The 15,197-nt window shown below is 36.2% G+C and overlaps 1 protein-coding gene and 1 pseudogene across 1 annotated transcript; one reads left to right on the forward strand and one right to left on the reverse strand.

Moving 5' to 3' along the window:
• Positions 1–6,173: 6,173 nt before the first annotated feature.
• LOC137715314 (patatin-like protein 2) lies at positions 6,174–8,360 on the reverse strand (annotated as a pseudogene).
• A 3,158-nt stretch (positions 8,361–11,518) lies between these two features.
• Positions 11,519–14,771, forward strand: LOC137741811 (26S proteasome non-ATPase regulatory subunit 14 homolog). The gene is made up of 6 exons (XM_068481531.2): positions 11,519–11,735; positions 12,010–12,187; positions 12,691–12,772; positions 13,319–13,495; positions 13,573–13,740; positions 14,399–14,771. Exons 1-6 carry the CDS (start codon positions 11,594–11,596, stop codon positions 14,588–14,590), a joined length of 939 nt encoding a protein of 312 aa, XP_068337632.1. The 5' UTR covers positions 11,519–11,593; the 3' UTR covers positions 14,591–14,771.
• Positions 14,772–15,197: the final 426 nt, after the last annotated feature.

The following is a 15,197-nucleotide window of genomic DNA, read 5'->3' on the forward strand; positions in this document are numbered from 1 at the left end:
TTCATAAGCTTCTCATTTTCTTAGTATGAAGCTCTCTTTGTGGGCCAAAATTATAATAATAATAACAATACTAATTCAAACAGTAATGGAGATTACCAAGGAAATGAGTTTTAGGTTCTGAATGGTTTACTAATTCGCATCCATTTGGTGTGAAGACTTTCTTTGTTTCATGTTAGGTGACGCACAAAATCTCACAAATGGTGGTTCGACAACTGACCTTGCTCCTAACAAACTGCAAGAACAGAAATTAAATCATATGAAAATAGTAAAAAATTATTCTTTCATCGTAAGTCATAAGGCTCGAAATTTTCTATCAAACTAATTCAGAACCTCAAACAGAAAACAAAACTTCAACATTCACAGTAACAACCCTGAACAATGAACGAAACATTAAACTGAAATCAAATCATGTCATACCTTTTTAGGTGATGCCCCTATCAGAACATCAGATAATGTACCTCAAAATGGACTGAAAAGTGGCAATGAGAAGAAAACCAAGCAATAAATAGAAGCAAATACTTCATGATAAAAACTGTGTTCCAATGTACGACAAAAAATTGTAGTGCTTAGACAACTGGCTCAGGTGAGAGCACCAAAAGGGAGACCCCAACAGTCATTGATAAAGAGAATGTGTTTGTGCCAATAAAAGCCTCCTTGAAGTTAGAGAGAGATATGAAGTACTACTATACCGCTCTTTGATTATAACTTCTAGATTTTATTAGATCATCTACGTCATCTATGGAGGAATAGACCATATGGGTTTGCTCACCCCCCGCAAGTGGTTAAAAAAAACAATGCAGGCTCAAGCTAAAGATGTCTGCATCTGCTAAACAAAGAAGTCAATGCCTACAAGCAGTTAGTAGGCAAACCTGGAATATGAAGACTCAGACTGTCAAACAGAACCATTACAGATGCTTACTTTGACCTTAAGCTGGTTCTTTACATATAAGATGGTAGTAATACCTTTTCATGGAACACGAACACACTGAAAAAAATATATCCAAAATTAGAGTGTGTTGTTTTTAGCAGGTGCTTCTAAAATTTTACAGTATGATTGTCGGACGGCCATGTGATATTATGTTTATATTTCATATAAATAATACATATCTAATTAATGTATATCAACTGTTATTCACTCATAATTTAGCTAATGAATATGCGTAACTATGTGACTGAAGAAAGACACAGCTCTTTAGTAAAGCTGTGTCCAGCAACCCATGGGATTATGGAATGTTAATCCATCACTCTTGGAGAGCGGTGGAAAAGCTCTAATAAGGGAAAATCGCATAGTTATATCTATTGACGAGACAAAATGAATGCACGTAGGTAAACAGCAGGGAGTTGTCCAACAGAGGTCATGTCGCTTCCTCGTCCACTAATAATAACATCGTTTTGAAGGTGTAGACCACATAACGAAGCATGGAATGTAGCTTAACTATTAGTTCTCATGCAGTGGTAGTAGGTATCAGCTAAAAAGCATACCAAAACTTAAAAACAGACAAATTATCATATGCAAGTTCGTTCATAGCCATGTTTCAATAAGCCACTTTCTCTACCAAAGTCTTTTTTTGTGTTTATGATGTTTACAGAACATACACAGAAAATGCGATATCCGTATAGCATAAGCTTAACCAACAGTGGAACTTTACATTGACATTTCTACTTATATCCCTTTTCTTTTAGTTTGTACAAGCTGTAAGGATAGTAGTTTGTAAAAAAAACGTAGTTGCGATTGCCTAACTCGTCCTTTCGTTGAAACAGTAAACGAATTCATATATTTATATAACAAGAAATGAACACCTAGCTTATATCTCCAAGAACAATAATAAGCTTAAACCCTATATGGTTTGCAGTTTGATCCAACTTGAACAGATAGAAGAAGCACTTCAAACCCAACCTTTAAAAACTCCAAAGATTCGAAGACTTAATAAACAAATTGAAAAGTTAGATCTTAAAAATGCTGAAATTAAATATAAGAAACACAAAATTACCTGTTTTTACTCCCTAAAAGCAATTCAAGGTGATGCAGCCCCAAATTAATTGTAAGAAACCCAAGCGAACATAAATAATGAACCGAGCAGCTTAATCTGATGAGAAATTGAAAGGGCGATGTATGAGAAACAGATAACCAGCATCGCGGGAGTGGAGCTTCCGCTGCCCACGCCCGTCGCCAACTAAACGAGGCTGCTCACAGTCTTGACAGCTACGCCCTGTCCGCATCGTGGGAGTGCAACTGGTTCACGGAACTACCCGACTTCATCATCGATGCAATAATGGCCGAGAGATGCGATTAGGGTCCAACGCTCTGTCCTTTTATGGGTTTTGGCCTCTCTATCTCCCTTTAGTAAGTCATCATAGGTTTTGAGAACCAATCAATATATATCCCTGCTTTGAAAACCAAAAAATTAACCAGCACCAGGTCCGAACAAAATAATAATGTAATAAAAAAGTAGAAGAAAAGTAAATTTAAGAAATAAAGTTAGCTAACTGATACCAATATTGGTGGCTGATTTTTAAGGCCACTGATATCAGTGGAATCCCACTGTTTAGCCACCAAAAAATAGTAAGAGTAGCAACTTTATATCCATGGCCACCAATTGCAAAGGGTGGGCAAAAAATGGTGTGTAATGAGCATATTTCTAGTAGTGACCATGAAAACTTAAAAACTGTGTCGAAACTTTTGACCCATATTCCTCATCCATAATAGCACGAAAGTGTACAGTAAATAAATAATTCCCTAATTCAATCACCTTGGGTGAGTCTAACCTAACCCTAAGCCTCTCTAGCCGAACCCTTGTTGGTTACGTAAATACATAAGGGCTGCAAAGTGCCATCTTGGCATTAGAATTGTCTACCAAATCCAAATATGCATGTTGTCTCTTTGACGCTACTCTGAATTTATTTTTTTGCATGAACATTTTTTACTAGAAGAATCTAGTCTGAACAATTTATTAGAGAAGAGGCATTAATCCAAGTCATAAAAAAAATCAACAAATACAGAACGCGTTGTCAAATCATGGTTTACCGCGTACTGGTGTTTGTTTTTCTTTGTGAGATTTCCCAGTTGATTATAATTCATCCTTTTGGCTCATAGAGACTAGTTGGGCATGCTCAAGTACCGTTTCTTATAGCTCTTTTGACTGGTTCTTGTTTTCTTTTCGACAAATTCTTGTTGTTTGACTACCCTGCCTTGGTGTATGGTTTTTCTAATCTAATTCTTCATTACCTTAGCTGCTGTCGCCAAAAAAAAAAAAGAACAGAAGAAATGTTATCTGTGGTTATAAATTTTCAACTAGCTAGAAGGTAATGAACTATTACATCCAAAAATATCTGCGACTATTAGAGCATGTCTAGCGGTGATCCAAAAGCCATGGCAATTGAATCAAATTGCCCTCGCTTCAAAAATTGTTGGTCTACCGGTGAAAAATTTTGGCTGGCGATTGGTGGGCTCCAGCAATCCTGTTGGACTGCCCTTGCAAGAATTGCAAGGGATTTGGATCCTCGGATCCCCTCCCTGAGGATCATAAGGATCAACGAACACAGACCGTTTATCAAAAATCGTGCAGTCACAATTTTTTTCTTTTGTTTATTTTTTACGCAAAACGATGGTGTTTTACTTTTAAAAATATAAAAAGCATTTAATTAGAACCACACGATTTTTTATCAACAGTCAGTGTCTGGCGAGGATCCAAATCCAATTACAAGGCCTTACTCCCACTGGCAATGGTGACGTCAGCCTTGCAACAGGGTGGGGTCCACCCACGTGTTGTACCTGGAGCCAAACGGGTCCAATTTTTGCGCGCCACAACTGTTGAATTTTTAACAGTCTGTTGATCAAGATCGTTGAATTTCCAACGGTAAAGAAAAATTGAAAAATATGTTGATGTGCCACATCATGTGACATCATTTGGCTTATTTGATTTATAAAAAAAAAAATATGAAAATCAACGGCTAGGGTTAGCCTACAGTTAAAAAATCGACAAAATACAAAAATATAAAAAACTTACAAAGTTTTTATACTTAAAACAATCTTACAAAGTTCACGATTAAAGAAACGTTCAATACACTTAAAAAAAAATTGAACAAACGATATTATCTACACTAAAGAGGTGGGGGAGTAGACTAAGACAACCTAAGATCTCTCACTTACAAATGAAGAGGAAAACCATTAGATAGTAGTACTAAGTGATAGTACTTGCAAATTAAACATACTGTCTAGAGTGAATAGTAATTGCCCTTACCTTTTCTCTTCCTAAACGGGTGGACTTACACAAAGGCAATTATGGTTTAAAGTGAATAGTAAGGACAATTTCATTGCCCTTGCCCTTGCCTTCTCTTTGTCCTCCTAAAATGAGTGGACTTGCTCTTAACATCAACAATTCAAGCATAAAAGTCTTAAGATGGGGATCGCTCAACAAAAAGAAAAGTCTAAGCCAAAGAAAGTTGAGGTTTAGACTTATAAGCACATGGGACAACCTGATCTAATATCATGAAGAAAGTTAAGGTTCCACCATAAATCAATTGGTAATATAGAGAATAACTCAATTATTTATAAGCACATACAAAATTTTTTTTTTTTCACCATGTGAAATTAATACTCTCAACGTAAGACAGAGATGATTTGAGAAGTATATGTAGATGCTTCTTTCTTTACAAGTTCGTAGTATCTTAAGAAAGTTTTCCTAAAGAAATACAAATGTGAACCACAAATTAGTCAAGGGTGAAATCTGTAGTCATTATTCAGTTTAATTAGTATTTGTATCTAGAAAGAATTTTTCCAAACATATAAGAAAATTTTGCAGCTTGTCTTGCAGGTTTTTACCTTTTAGGTTTAATGGAGGGGTTTGGGGTCTATGTCTACCCAATCTTTTTTTTTTTTGTATTTTCTTTTTCAAGAGGGCTAAGGTCTATGCCCCCCCCCCCCCTTTCTTTTTCTTGTCTTGCAAGTTCTTACCTTTTAGGTTTATGGAGGGGTTTGGAGCCTATGTCTACCCAATTTTTTTTTTGTATTTTCTTTTTCAAGGGTAAGGTCTATGCCCCCCTTCTTTTTCTTGTATTCTTTTTCAAAATGGGTAAGGTGTATGTTCTCCCCCGCCCCCGCCCCCCCCCCCCCCTCTCTCTTTTCTTGTATTTTTCATTTTTCTTGCTCTATGAGGGGTAAGGTTTATGTCCCCACTAATTAGGTGTAACTTCTTTTTTTATATCAATAAATTTCTCTCTACTGACAAGGTTTTCCTAAAAGACAAAATATAAATAAATAAAAAGTCACAATGACAAGGTCTTCCATGGATACACGAGGCAGATTTTATTGGATCTCACCTAATCATGAGTTGAAATTCTATACAGAGGAAAGATTTTTTTGTTTCGGAAGTGATCCTCTACCACAATGGTGGAGATGAGTATTGCTTTAAAACCATAGTGTGGGTTCGAAACTCATGAGATCGTGTATGACAAAAAAAAAATAGAAGACTTTTTCGTTTCACACAAAAAAATTCAAATGTCCGGAATTCTTTTTCTTGGCTCAAACCGTCAAAGTCCAGAATAATAAATTGGCTACCGATGTGTGAGTATTCTCCGCAAAGTAGAAGTTTCGTTTTCTTTATGAATAACATTTTTGTTTCTTTTTTACGATTAGTTCCTTAATAATTCATGCATGGCTCGGTTACACCATATACGTACCAAAATCCAGTTTTTGCCGTACTGTTCTTTATTTGGCTCAACTCCGATCGAGCTGGTCTGTTTCAATTAATTATTTGGGATATCCATGTTACGTTTCTAATTCATGGGATTGCCTTAGAAGGAAAAGGAAAACTTATGCTAAAATAAAATACTTGGGTAGTATATATAACCTTTCAAATAAAGAATAAAGAAACTTAACTTAGGTTAGCTAGAGCTAGCAGTATGCTCTACCTCGATTATCACATGAATAAAAAATGAAGGGCACAATGCTAATATCAGAACCAACATGTATTTATTGAGAGAAAATAAGTTCAGTACTGAATTACAAGACAAATAATTGTTTAGCTATCATTTCATCATGGCTTTATGATAGCTTTTTTGTTTTTCATAAACAAATAACTGAATGAAGGGGATAAATTCAATAGTATATAATCGTATACATGTAGAAGTGTATATACGGTCAGTATTGTATTTTGCCCTGGAATATATAAAGATCAGTTGGATGCTGCGTCCTTTCCATTTGGTGATGATGATTTCAGTTCATGAACTTTGCTCCTTTCAGCCCTCTCCCTTGAGAGAACTCCGGCCACCCTGCACATGGAAATCAATTTTTGAAAGAAGAAATAGTCAGTGAAATTTGATATACACATATAGTTCTACAACTTAAAATTAATTTTGGATTTGGTGATGTGCGTATGCAGTATTCAATACCTTATGAGAGCCTCTTGATTTGTAATTTCAGGATGAACAGGCTTTGCTTTTCCAGTATCGAAGTCAACTCTTGAAACTGGTTTGTTTAACAATTTCTCCCCAACTTTTACGAGATCATTTAAGTTTCCCGAAGTAGCAATATCCACAGAAGCCAGAGTTCCACTCAGTGTGTCATCCTGCAGTAATTTTTCACTTTCACGCATTAATTTTTATACATATCTTACTAGCTAGGTTAATTCGCTATGTTAAAATTAATCATTTAGTCTAGTAATATTTTCTTCACTTTACTGAATCAAATTGTTATTGGATCATAAAAAGATTGTGCTCATGCGTACCTGAATTCGAAGATAATTGTCGGGAGACTCAAGAGCTTGAAAAACGGTAGCAAGGTGGAAATCAACCATGTCACTACTCGCTTGACTGAATATGTCTACCAGAGGAGCTGAAAAATTAGATCCAATCAACCATCCCAAAGCACCCCACTCAGATGCTTCCTTGGCATCGTACTTCTCCTCAGATGTTGTACCGGTACCCAGAGATATAACTAGGAACCGCTCATACAAATTTTCATTTACACCCAAAGGAACGAAATCAGGGTTACCCTTGTGGATTTGTTTTGTAACTTCGCTCATAGCAACCAAAGCCTAAAACAAAAGAACAAAAAATAATTAATACTTAAAATTAATGAACAGACACGTGTGTTCATAGTGAAAATTAATTAAGTTTTCGGATCAATACCGGGTTATTAGCAGCCACGCCACCATCAGTGAGATTGAATTCTCTTGTTTAACCAGTTGGATTAGTCGATTTAAATTGATATGCTGGAAGGTAGTATGGAGCTGCTGAAGTTCCGATACATATATCCGATAGCAAAACATCTAGGCTATTGTTCTTTTTCAACTAAAATCACGACAGAAATGCATATACAAAATCAAGAACCATTGCAAGGAGCAGAATATAAGAACATAAACAAGAAAGTTTTGGCAGTATATGAGATTTTTATATTGTCAGAATTTGAACATGAACTTTTGATCAGATTGATTTTTGAGGGTACGAGAGATTCACAGTTTAGCAATGCAATAGCAGACTCTCAGTAAGAAAATATTGACCCATATATATGTATATATATTGTTCGAATTAAGAGAGAAACAAACCTGATAGCTGGAGAAGATAACTGGTTGGAGCCGCTTTATATCAAAAGTTGGGATTACAACGTTAGTTAAGGTGTGGCGCAAGTGCTTGTCTCCTAACTTTCTTTTACTACGGAATGTAAATACTTCCCATCATATTTTGGTCTTCCTAAAACTTTCAAGTTCTTAGCGAGGTTATCAACAATAGAACTGTTGTTAAAAGGAAAATAGCTAGGTTATTTTTCAGTTAATATATAGTCACCGTATAACATTAATTAACAAATTTAAGAGCTAATATATCTGACAATATATATACCTGTCTTGGGGAAAAATTTTAGGGCAGTTTTCAAGATAAAAAGCGTTAATATCTTTAGCAGCATACAAGGGACGATTGTTTTCATCTGGGGTGGTAAGCATGGCAGTTACAAGGCCACCTGTGCTAGTCCCTGTAATCACATCAAAATAATCTGCAAGCCTTGCATCCTTGCCATCCAGTTTCTGCATAGCCAACATAACTTTGTGTTATTATATCAATCTACCAGAATTAAAACACATGTATATACATTTCTTGATACTACAACTCCGAAGTTTTAAATTCGCCGCCCATCATGTGTTACGGTTGAATCGTATTAGTAACAATATAACATGATGTTAGGATAATAAGCCTAAGTAATAAGCATATATATATGAGTTCTCATGCATTGGTCAATTTACCTGAAGCTCGGACTCCAGAAAACTGAGTATAGTTCCAGGAATAATCCCTCTTATTCCACCTCCATCAATGCTAAGAACAGTGATGAGGCTTCCCTTAGTGGGAGAGTGAAGACATGATTTTGCCATGAATGGTATTGGAAGAGATCAAGGTGATGCACAGGACTTAATATTTTGAAAGTAAAACTGAGGGAATAAGTAGAGGTTTTAAGAATCTAAAAGGAAGGCCGTTGATCAGGAGGAATGCAGGTATGTCATGAACCTGAAGTTGTAGGCTTTATATAGTGAAAATTTCAGTCCAATTTTAAAAATTCCTGACAGATATTTTGTTTAGGATTGTATTAAGGAAATTAAAAGTGCACAAATTCTTGTTCTACAAGGATTAGGAAAAAATTAAGTTTCTTTGTACAAATTAAGAATCCTATAAGCCTAATTGGAAAAAGAAAGAAAGTGTACTTTCTTATTAGAATAGGAAATAACACTTTCTTTCCTATTCCATATAGAATAGGAAAATAGGCTTTTTGGGGACGATTGTTCACATGAACAACAGAGTGAAACACTTGGAGAGTGCGAGATATAAAGACCTAGGGTTTGTGACAGCAAAGGAGGTTTTTCTTGTAAATCAAAGGGGTTTCATACTAGTGAAATATCTCGGTAATCCACGGAGTGGACGTAGGAGTTTTGACAAAACCGTTCTTTGTGTTCATGGCGCGTGCGTTTTATTTTGTGTGGTGTTTTGGTTGTTTGTTTATTCTTTGTGCTTAGTTAATTGTGCGATGATAGTTTGTCAATAACAAGATCATGGAGAAAGCATGTTTGTACTTCAATACCAACATGTATATATACTAATTCGACGTCAATTTCACGTACTTAGAAATATTATATACTGTTTATCCATAACATGTAAAATATACCATGTTGGTATATATTTCACATATAGCAACGTACTGATCTCGCAAGTAGTCACATAAAATTTTCGGATGCAAATAATTTTCAAAATAGCACTGTACTTCGAAAATTTTATATGCATTTTTGCCGTGGAAAATTCATGAATCATATCCACAACTAGGAAACATTTTTTTGCTTATCCGAATACATGCGACATGGCATGTGGTTCAATATCCTAGTGGACAAAGTGATGAGTTTCTACACATGCGTTCCGGGGGTTCGAAACTCTCCCCTCCCTAAATTTTAAAAGAATGGAATTTAAAATAATATGGTTAGAGACTACATATAACTCGTCAAACTTTTTTTTTTCAACAAACGATATTATCTACACTATGGGGAGAGGGTGAGCGTAGTCTCACAATGGGATAGCAATAATATGGTTCAAAATCGTTTTTTACGATAATCGAACCTAAGACCTCTTACAAATGAAGATAAATACCACTAGACCGTATACAAAGTGACATAATTTGTCACCTTGAGACTTCTATTGTAGACTGATTCAGAACGTTCACTAATATTCCTAAACGCGTACGTTTTTCAACATGTATTAATATTGGTATCGGAAAATTCCAGTATTTAACGTCTGGAAATTCATTAATTTGTGGCCATTGCTGTCCTTATCATCACCAACTTACAACTTGTTCAGTCTTTCGCCTCCATTAGCATTAGGCATTTTGATTTTGATCGTTTCATTGTACGTTGTGTGCTCATGATAGCTGTAAGTCTGCAACTACAGGCCACACGCTGTTACATTCTTCTAGTATACAAAGAAATTTCAGATATCAAGGAACTTGAACGTCGTGTTTTCTTAGTGGTATTTGGTTCATATGAAACATTTAAGGTGCATTAAATTGTATTGACATTTCGTTGTTACAGCTGGAAAACTAATTGACAATATGAGAAGTAGCCTGATTACTTAAACATGCAATTTTCCTACTTATTGAATGTTGGATTCATACTCTCAACAAAACAATCCTCTTTTCAAAGTAAATTTGAATGAAGTTTCATACCCATTATTCGGATTAATGATTAATTCCAGTCCAACCCTTTGAATTAATAATTGCCAAAAGTGAGAGAAGAATGGTTGGTAATCAACCACTAATCAACCAAGAGATATATTGTGAGTGTTTTAATGATTTTTTTTAAAGCAATAATAATATTATTTAGACACATAGAAATCATTAATAATATTCTCTAATATATGTGAGAGTATTTAGTGGTGTGGTTAATTGTGTAAATCACCATAGCTAAACAATAATTTTAGTTAAAATATGTTGTGGGACTCAATTTTGTATAGGAAGCTAACATGGTATATATAAGATTTTTTTTTATTTTTAAAAATGGGGACAGCTGGTGGCAAGCCACGTTTATCCACTCATTTCTGGGGCCGGTAAGACTCACAAAGGCATTTCAGCCTCCTCCTAGCCACAGTCAAGCAAAGTCACCAACTTGGAGTTTCGAACTCAGAATCTTCTTGTTTTTTTGTATTTTAAAAGCCAGAATATGTGCCCTTACCACTGGGGCATTTACTATGATTATGGTATATATAAGATATGAATGCCGCTACTTTTTCAATTGTCATATGTTTTGCCACATTTTCAATTGCCACAAGTATTATCCTTAAATTTTTACCTTTAATATGACTTACATCCTTTTTTACTTTACCTTTTAATCCTGTCAAATTTTTATTATACGAGTAGTGTTTGTTTATATACCACGGTTTTGTAATGAAGCAGCGCACTTAGTTGCATCTTAATTTTTGTAGAAATGGTGGTTACCATGAATAGGAATGGTTTTATATGCTCTTGCTAAGTTTATAAACGTTTCCATTCGTATCTAATAAAATTATTTTACCTCTTGAGAAAAATGTTTATAATATAAGTAGATGACAGACTTACATTTCAAATTATGGCACTAATTGATAAAATCATGTTACAAACTGCACTATTAAAACCACAGTGTAGTTTAATAGTTACATTGAAAAACTTCTCATGTGAAAAATGAAATAGCATTGCAAGTGCCCCTCTATCACAGTGGTGGAGAGGAGTGTTACCCTTGCACTACGGCGTGTGTTCGAATCCGGTCGGCTTCCTAATCTAACATCTAAATTTTACAAATCTATCATTTGACCCAAAAAAAAAAAAAAAAAAAAAAGATGAATTAGCAGTGTCCTCATATTTGTCTGTAGTTTGGGCTGAAAATGTTTGTATTTCATCGTAGGCTCAGCCCACTAGTCATAAGCAGCCCAAACTATTAACTGGACCAATCAAATAACGGCCTATCAGATAATATTAAACAAATTTTAATATAAAGAGGATTTTTCCGAATATTTATTTATAAACGAGAGCAGAGCTGTCTTGCTAGAAAAGAAAAGCAGAGAGCTCCCCAAACCCAACACACTGAAAGCGAAGAGAATGTCTGGCATGGAGAGGCTTCAGAGGATGTTCGCCGGCGCCGGAGGAGCTTTGGGCCACCCTCCTCCAGATTCCCCCACCCTAGATTCCTCCGAGCAGGTTTACATCTCCTCCCTTGCCCTCCTCAAGATGCTCAAGCACGGTGAAGCTCTCTCCTTCCTCTTTCTGTCTTCCAGTAATTTACGTCTTCTCGAATCAGCTTGAATTTCGAATCTCGAAATTGGGGTTTAGGGATTTGATGCTTTCTGGACATTGGATTTGGGATTTGTTTTTTGGATTTCAAAACCCAAAATAGGCTAGTATGTTAGTAAATCATGTGTAAATTATTCATTTGGGATCGTAATTAGGGTTTCTGGAGTTCTTATATGTAGTTAAATTTTTTTCTTACTCGTGCTTTGGGACTTGATAATTAATAGGAAGGGCGGGAGTCCCCATGGAAGTGATGGGATTGATGCTCGGTGAGTTTGTGGATGAGTACACTGTTCGAGTTGTCGATGTCTTTGCGATGCCGCAGAGTGGTACTGGTGTTAGTGTCGAAGCTGTTGACCATGTTTTCCAGACTAACATGCTTGATATGCTGAAGCAGACTGGAAGGTATCCACTCTTCCACTTTGATTAATGAAATTTTGGGTAGTTGTTGAAAATGCTTTCCACAAGTTCCGTTTTCCGAGTTTTAAGTGATAAACATGTCATTGCTTCTTCTGGCTTGCACATATATTACATTCAGTCGTTTTTTTTTCTTTTCGGAAAACCACTAAGTTAATAAGAACTGTATGATTCAGTTGGAGAATTTTATTGTAGAAGGCGCTCGTGCATGGATTTCCAATGTAGCTCTGAGTTTTAAATTTTTCGTTTCCGTTTGTGAGAAGCTTGATAATCGTGGATTTTCGTGAAGATGAGTGCAATGTGAAGTTTGTGTTAGATGATAAGTTAGAATAGCTTATTAGAACCTGCATTGTTAACTTGTATAATACTTATACAATTGTGTCATGGTTTCACTCTGTGTTCTGCTGCTTCTGCACTTTTGTTGTTATGAATGACGGTCTAGTTATGCTGATTCCCTATCATAATATATGTTCTACTGATTGGCAATGCAGACCGGAGATGGTGGTAGGGTGGTACCACTCGCATCCTGGATTTGGCTGTTGGCTATCTGGTGTGGACATTAATACACAGCAGGTTGGTTTGATTCATACTTTATATTTCATTGAGCTCAATTCATTTTTTTTGTTGAGATAACACAAACTTCTAACCATGCATAGAAATTTTTTTATCAGTTATTAGTTTCTCTTAATGTTAGATGTTATATTTATTTGTGGACATCAATGCATGTTGATGTCTTTGTTATGAAGAAAATAGTTGGTTTTTAGGCTCATTGGCATTGTTCTGTATTGGCTATTAACTTCTGTCTATTTTGTTGTTACAGTCTTCCTCTTTGGACCCCAAATATGAGGATTTCCTCTAGGCTTAAATTTCTCTGGGTCCAATTCTACATATTTATTTTTAGTTGCCACTGACATTGAATCTTTGATGTGTTTAAATTCCTAATAGTTTACCGAGATCATATGTGTGTTCATGTAAAACATGCTTTGGTCCTTTTTTTTTATCAACTAAGATTGAGTAATGGTATACCATTACCAGCGGTGATGCCCTTGATTAGAAACTTGATTGTTGGTTGGTGTAGGAGGGCTGTGGTAAGTAATTGTTATGCTTTTATTCTTGCAGAGCTTTGAAGCTTTGAATCAACGTGCTGTGGCTGTGGTGGTTGATCCCATCCAGAGCGTGAAGGGAAAGGTCGTCATAGATGCCTTCCGTCTCATTAACCCACAAACAATGATGCTCGGCCAAGAACCACGGCAGACAACTTCAAATCTTGGGCATCTTAATAAGCCATCCATTCAAGTAAGTCCTAAACAAGTAATTTTAATCTCCATTCTTTGTGATCACCACTTTTTGACTTAATGCAATTTCCTCTTCAGGCATTGATCCATGGTTTGAACCGGCATTATTACTCTATAGCTATTAATTACAGAAAGAATGAGCTTGAGGAGAAAATGCTGCTTAACCTCCACAAGAAGAAATGGACAGATGGGCTGACACTTAGGCGATTTGATAATCATTCGAAGACAAATGAGCAAACTGTGGAGGTAAGCAAGGTTTTGTGAACCTTAAGTGTGGTGGTTTGGGCTATTGAATTTTTATGTTGAATTGGGTGTCTATCGCTCAAGTACATGTTAGTGATATTTACCCATGGAACCAAGTTAGTCTATTAGCATCACGTGCACTTTGCTTTCTTGATCAGTATGAGGTCATCCGTTGGTAATGGTTTCTATTGAAGGTGAGTAGTAGGTGGTGGATGATAAGGAAAGCAATTTAGGGCCACCGTATGCCTGATAATCTGCCGTAACAACTTTCATGTGGTAGAATGTTCATAGGAGTAGTTTATGCAAGTTTTAAACCATGAAATCTGGTTGTCTGCTAGGCAGGTCAAGATATTTCTTTGACTGTCCAAAAATCTAGGATTGTAGTTTAAGAAAAAACCAATGGAGACCTGTCTCAGTGTTGTGTGCCTGGTTAGGGGTCCATGTCCTCACAGAATAAAAACTATAAGGACCTGCCAGAATTAATTTTCGAAAAGGTTTGAGGTTACCCTTTGTACTATAGGTCCATCCTCTCTTGCTAGAGGGACTGTTGGAATGTTTTGTTCAGGAAATTCAAAGTGTGAGCTGGTTTGCATTGATTATAGGTCCTCTAAAATTTAATCGCCCAAAGTCACGATGAACTTTTTTCTTTTGGCTTCTGCAGGAGATGAAGAACTTGGCTGTCAAATACAACAAAGCAGTTCAAGAGGAGGATGAGTTACCACCCGAGAAGCTTGCAATTGCCAATGTAGGAAGGCAGGATGCGAAGAAGCATCTCGAAGAACATGTCTCCAACCTGATGTCCTCCAACATCGTTCAGACCCTGGGAACAATGCTCGACACTGTCGTGTTCTAGAGAGTTGTGAGTGTGAAACGAGTCTTCACTGTTTCAGAAGGCATTGAATAGTTTTCATTGCTTTGAACAATGGGCGTATGTAAGACTAGTTTCATAAAACTTGCTGCATCTAGATGCGTCTGTTATATTTGGAGAATTTTCTACTTTCAATTAAAACCGTTACCATGTTGGTTTAAATTTACTGATGGATTGTGTTCATAGTACATGAAAAGGGTGTTCCATCTGTCTCCTTTGCTTCATGCCTTCCTATTTATTTTGTGAAACACATCGCCTCGTACGTACTACATCAAAAAGCGCCACTCCTATCGTGGTATCCCGTTTCAATGCAGTAATAATATGTTTGAATTTCAATCCTCATGGTGTTATGTTATTGGATCGGAATATCCGGTGACATTGAACATATTTCATATAGGCCACTCTCCGTGAGCAATGCCATCCCAAAGAAACGCCTTTTAAACTGTCCACGTTACGCACGTCTTTCTGTCGGGAACAGGTTGTCCTCTATAAACAAAGCCAAGGTTTAATTTGATATATTTACTTTTTGGCTGAGCATCTCCAATAAAGATTAAGTGAGTAGTCAAATCTTATTTCCATAAGTCACGCAGGC

The sequence above is a fragment of the Pyrus communis genome, chromosome 15, assembly GCF_041283825.1.
Source record: "Pyrus communis isolate YQ-2024b chromosome 15, ASM4128382v1, whole genome shotgun sequence".
Taxonomy (NCBI): Eukaryota; Viridiplantae; Streptophyta; class Magnoliopsida; order Rosales; family Rosaceae; genus Pyrus; species Pyrus communis.

What these genes read in the sequence shown, in the direction of transcription:
- LOC137741811 (XM_068481531.2), top strand. Translation starts at nt 11,594, where the DNA reads ATGTCTGGCATGGAGAGGCTTCAGAGGATGTTCGCCGGCGCCGGAGGA. An exon ending in TGGACATTAATACACAGCAG is followed by an intron (nt 12,773 to 13,318) that starts GTTGGTTTGATT and finishes TTATTCTTGCAG; the next exon opens with AGCTTTGAAGCTTTGAATCA. An exon ending in TTAATAAGCCATCCATTCAA is followed by an intron (nt 13,496 to 13,572) that starts GTAAGTCCTAAA and finishes TTTCCTCTTCAG; the next exon opens with GCATTGATCCATGGTTTGAA.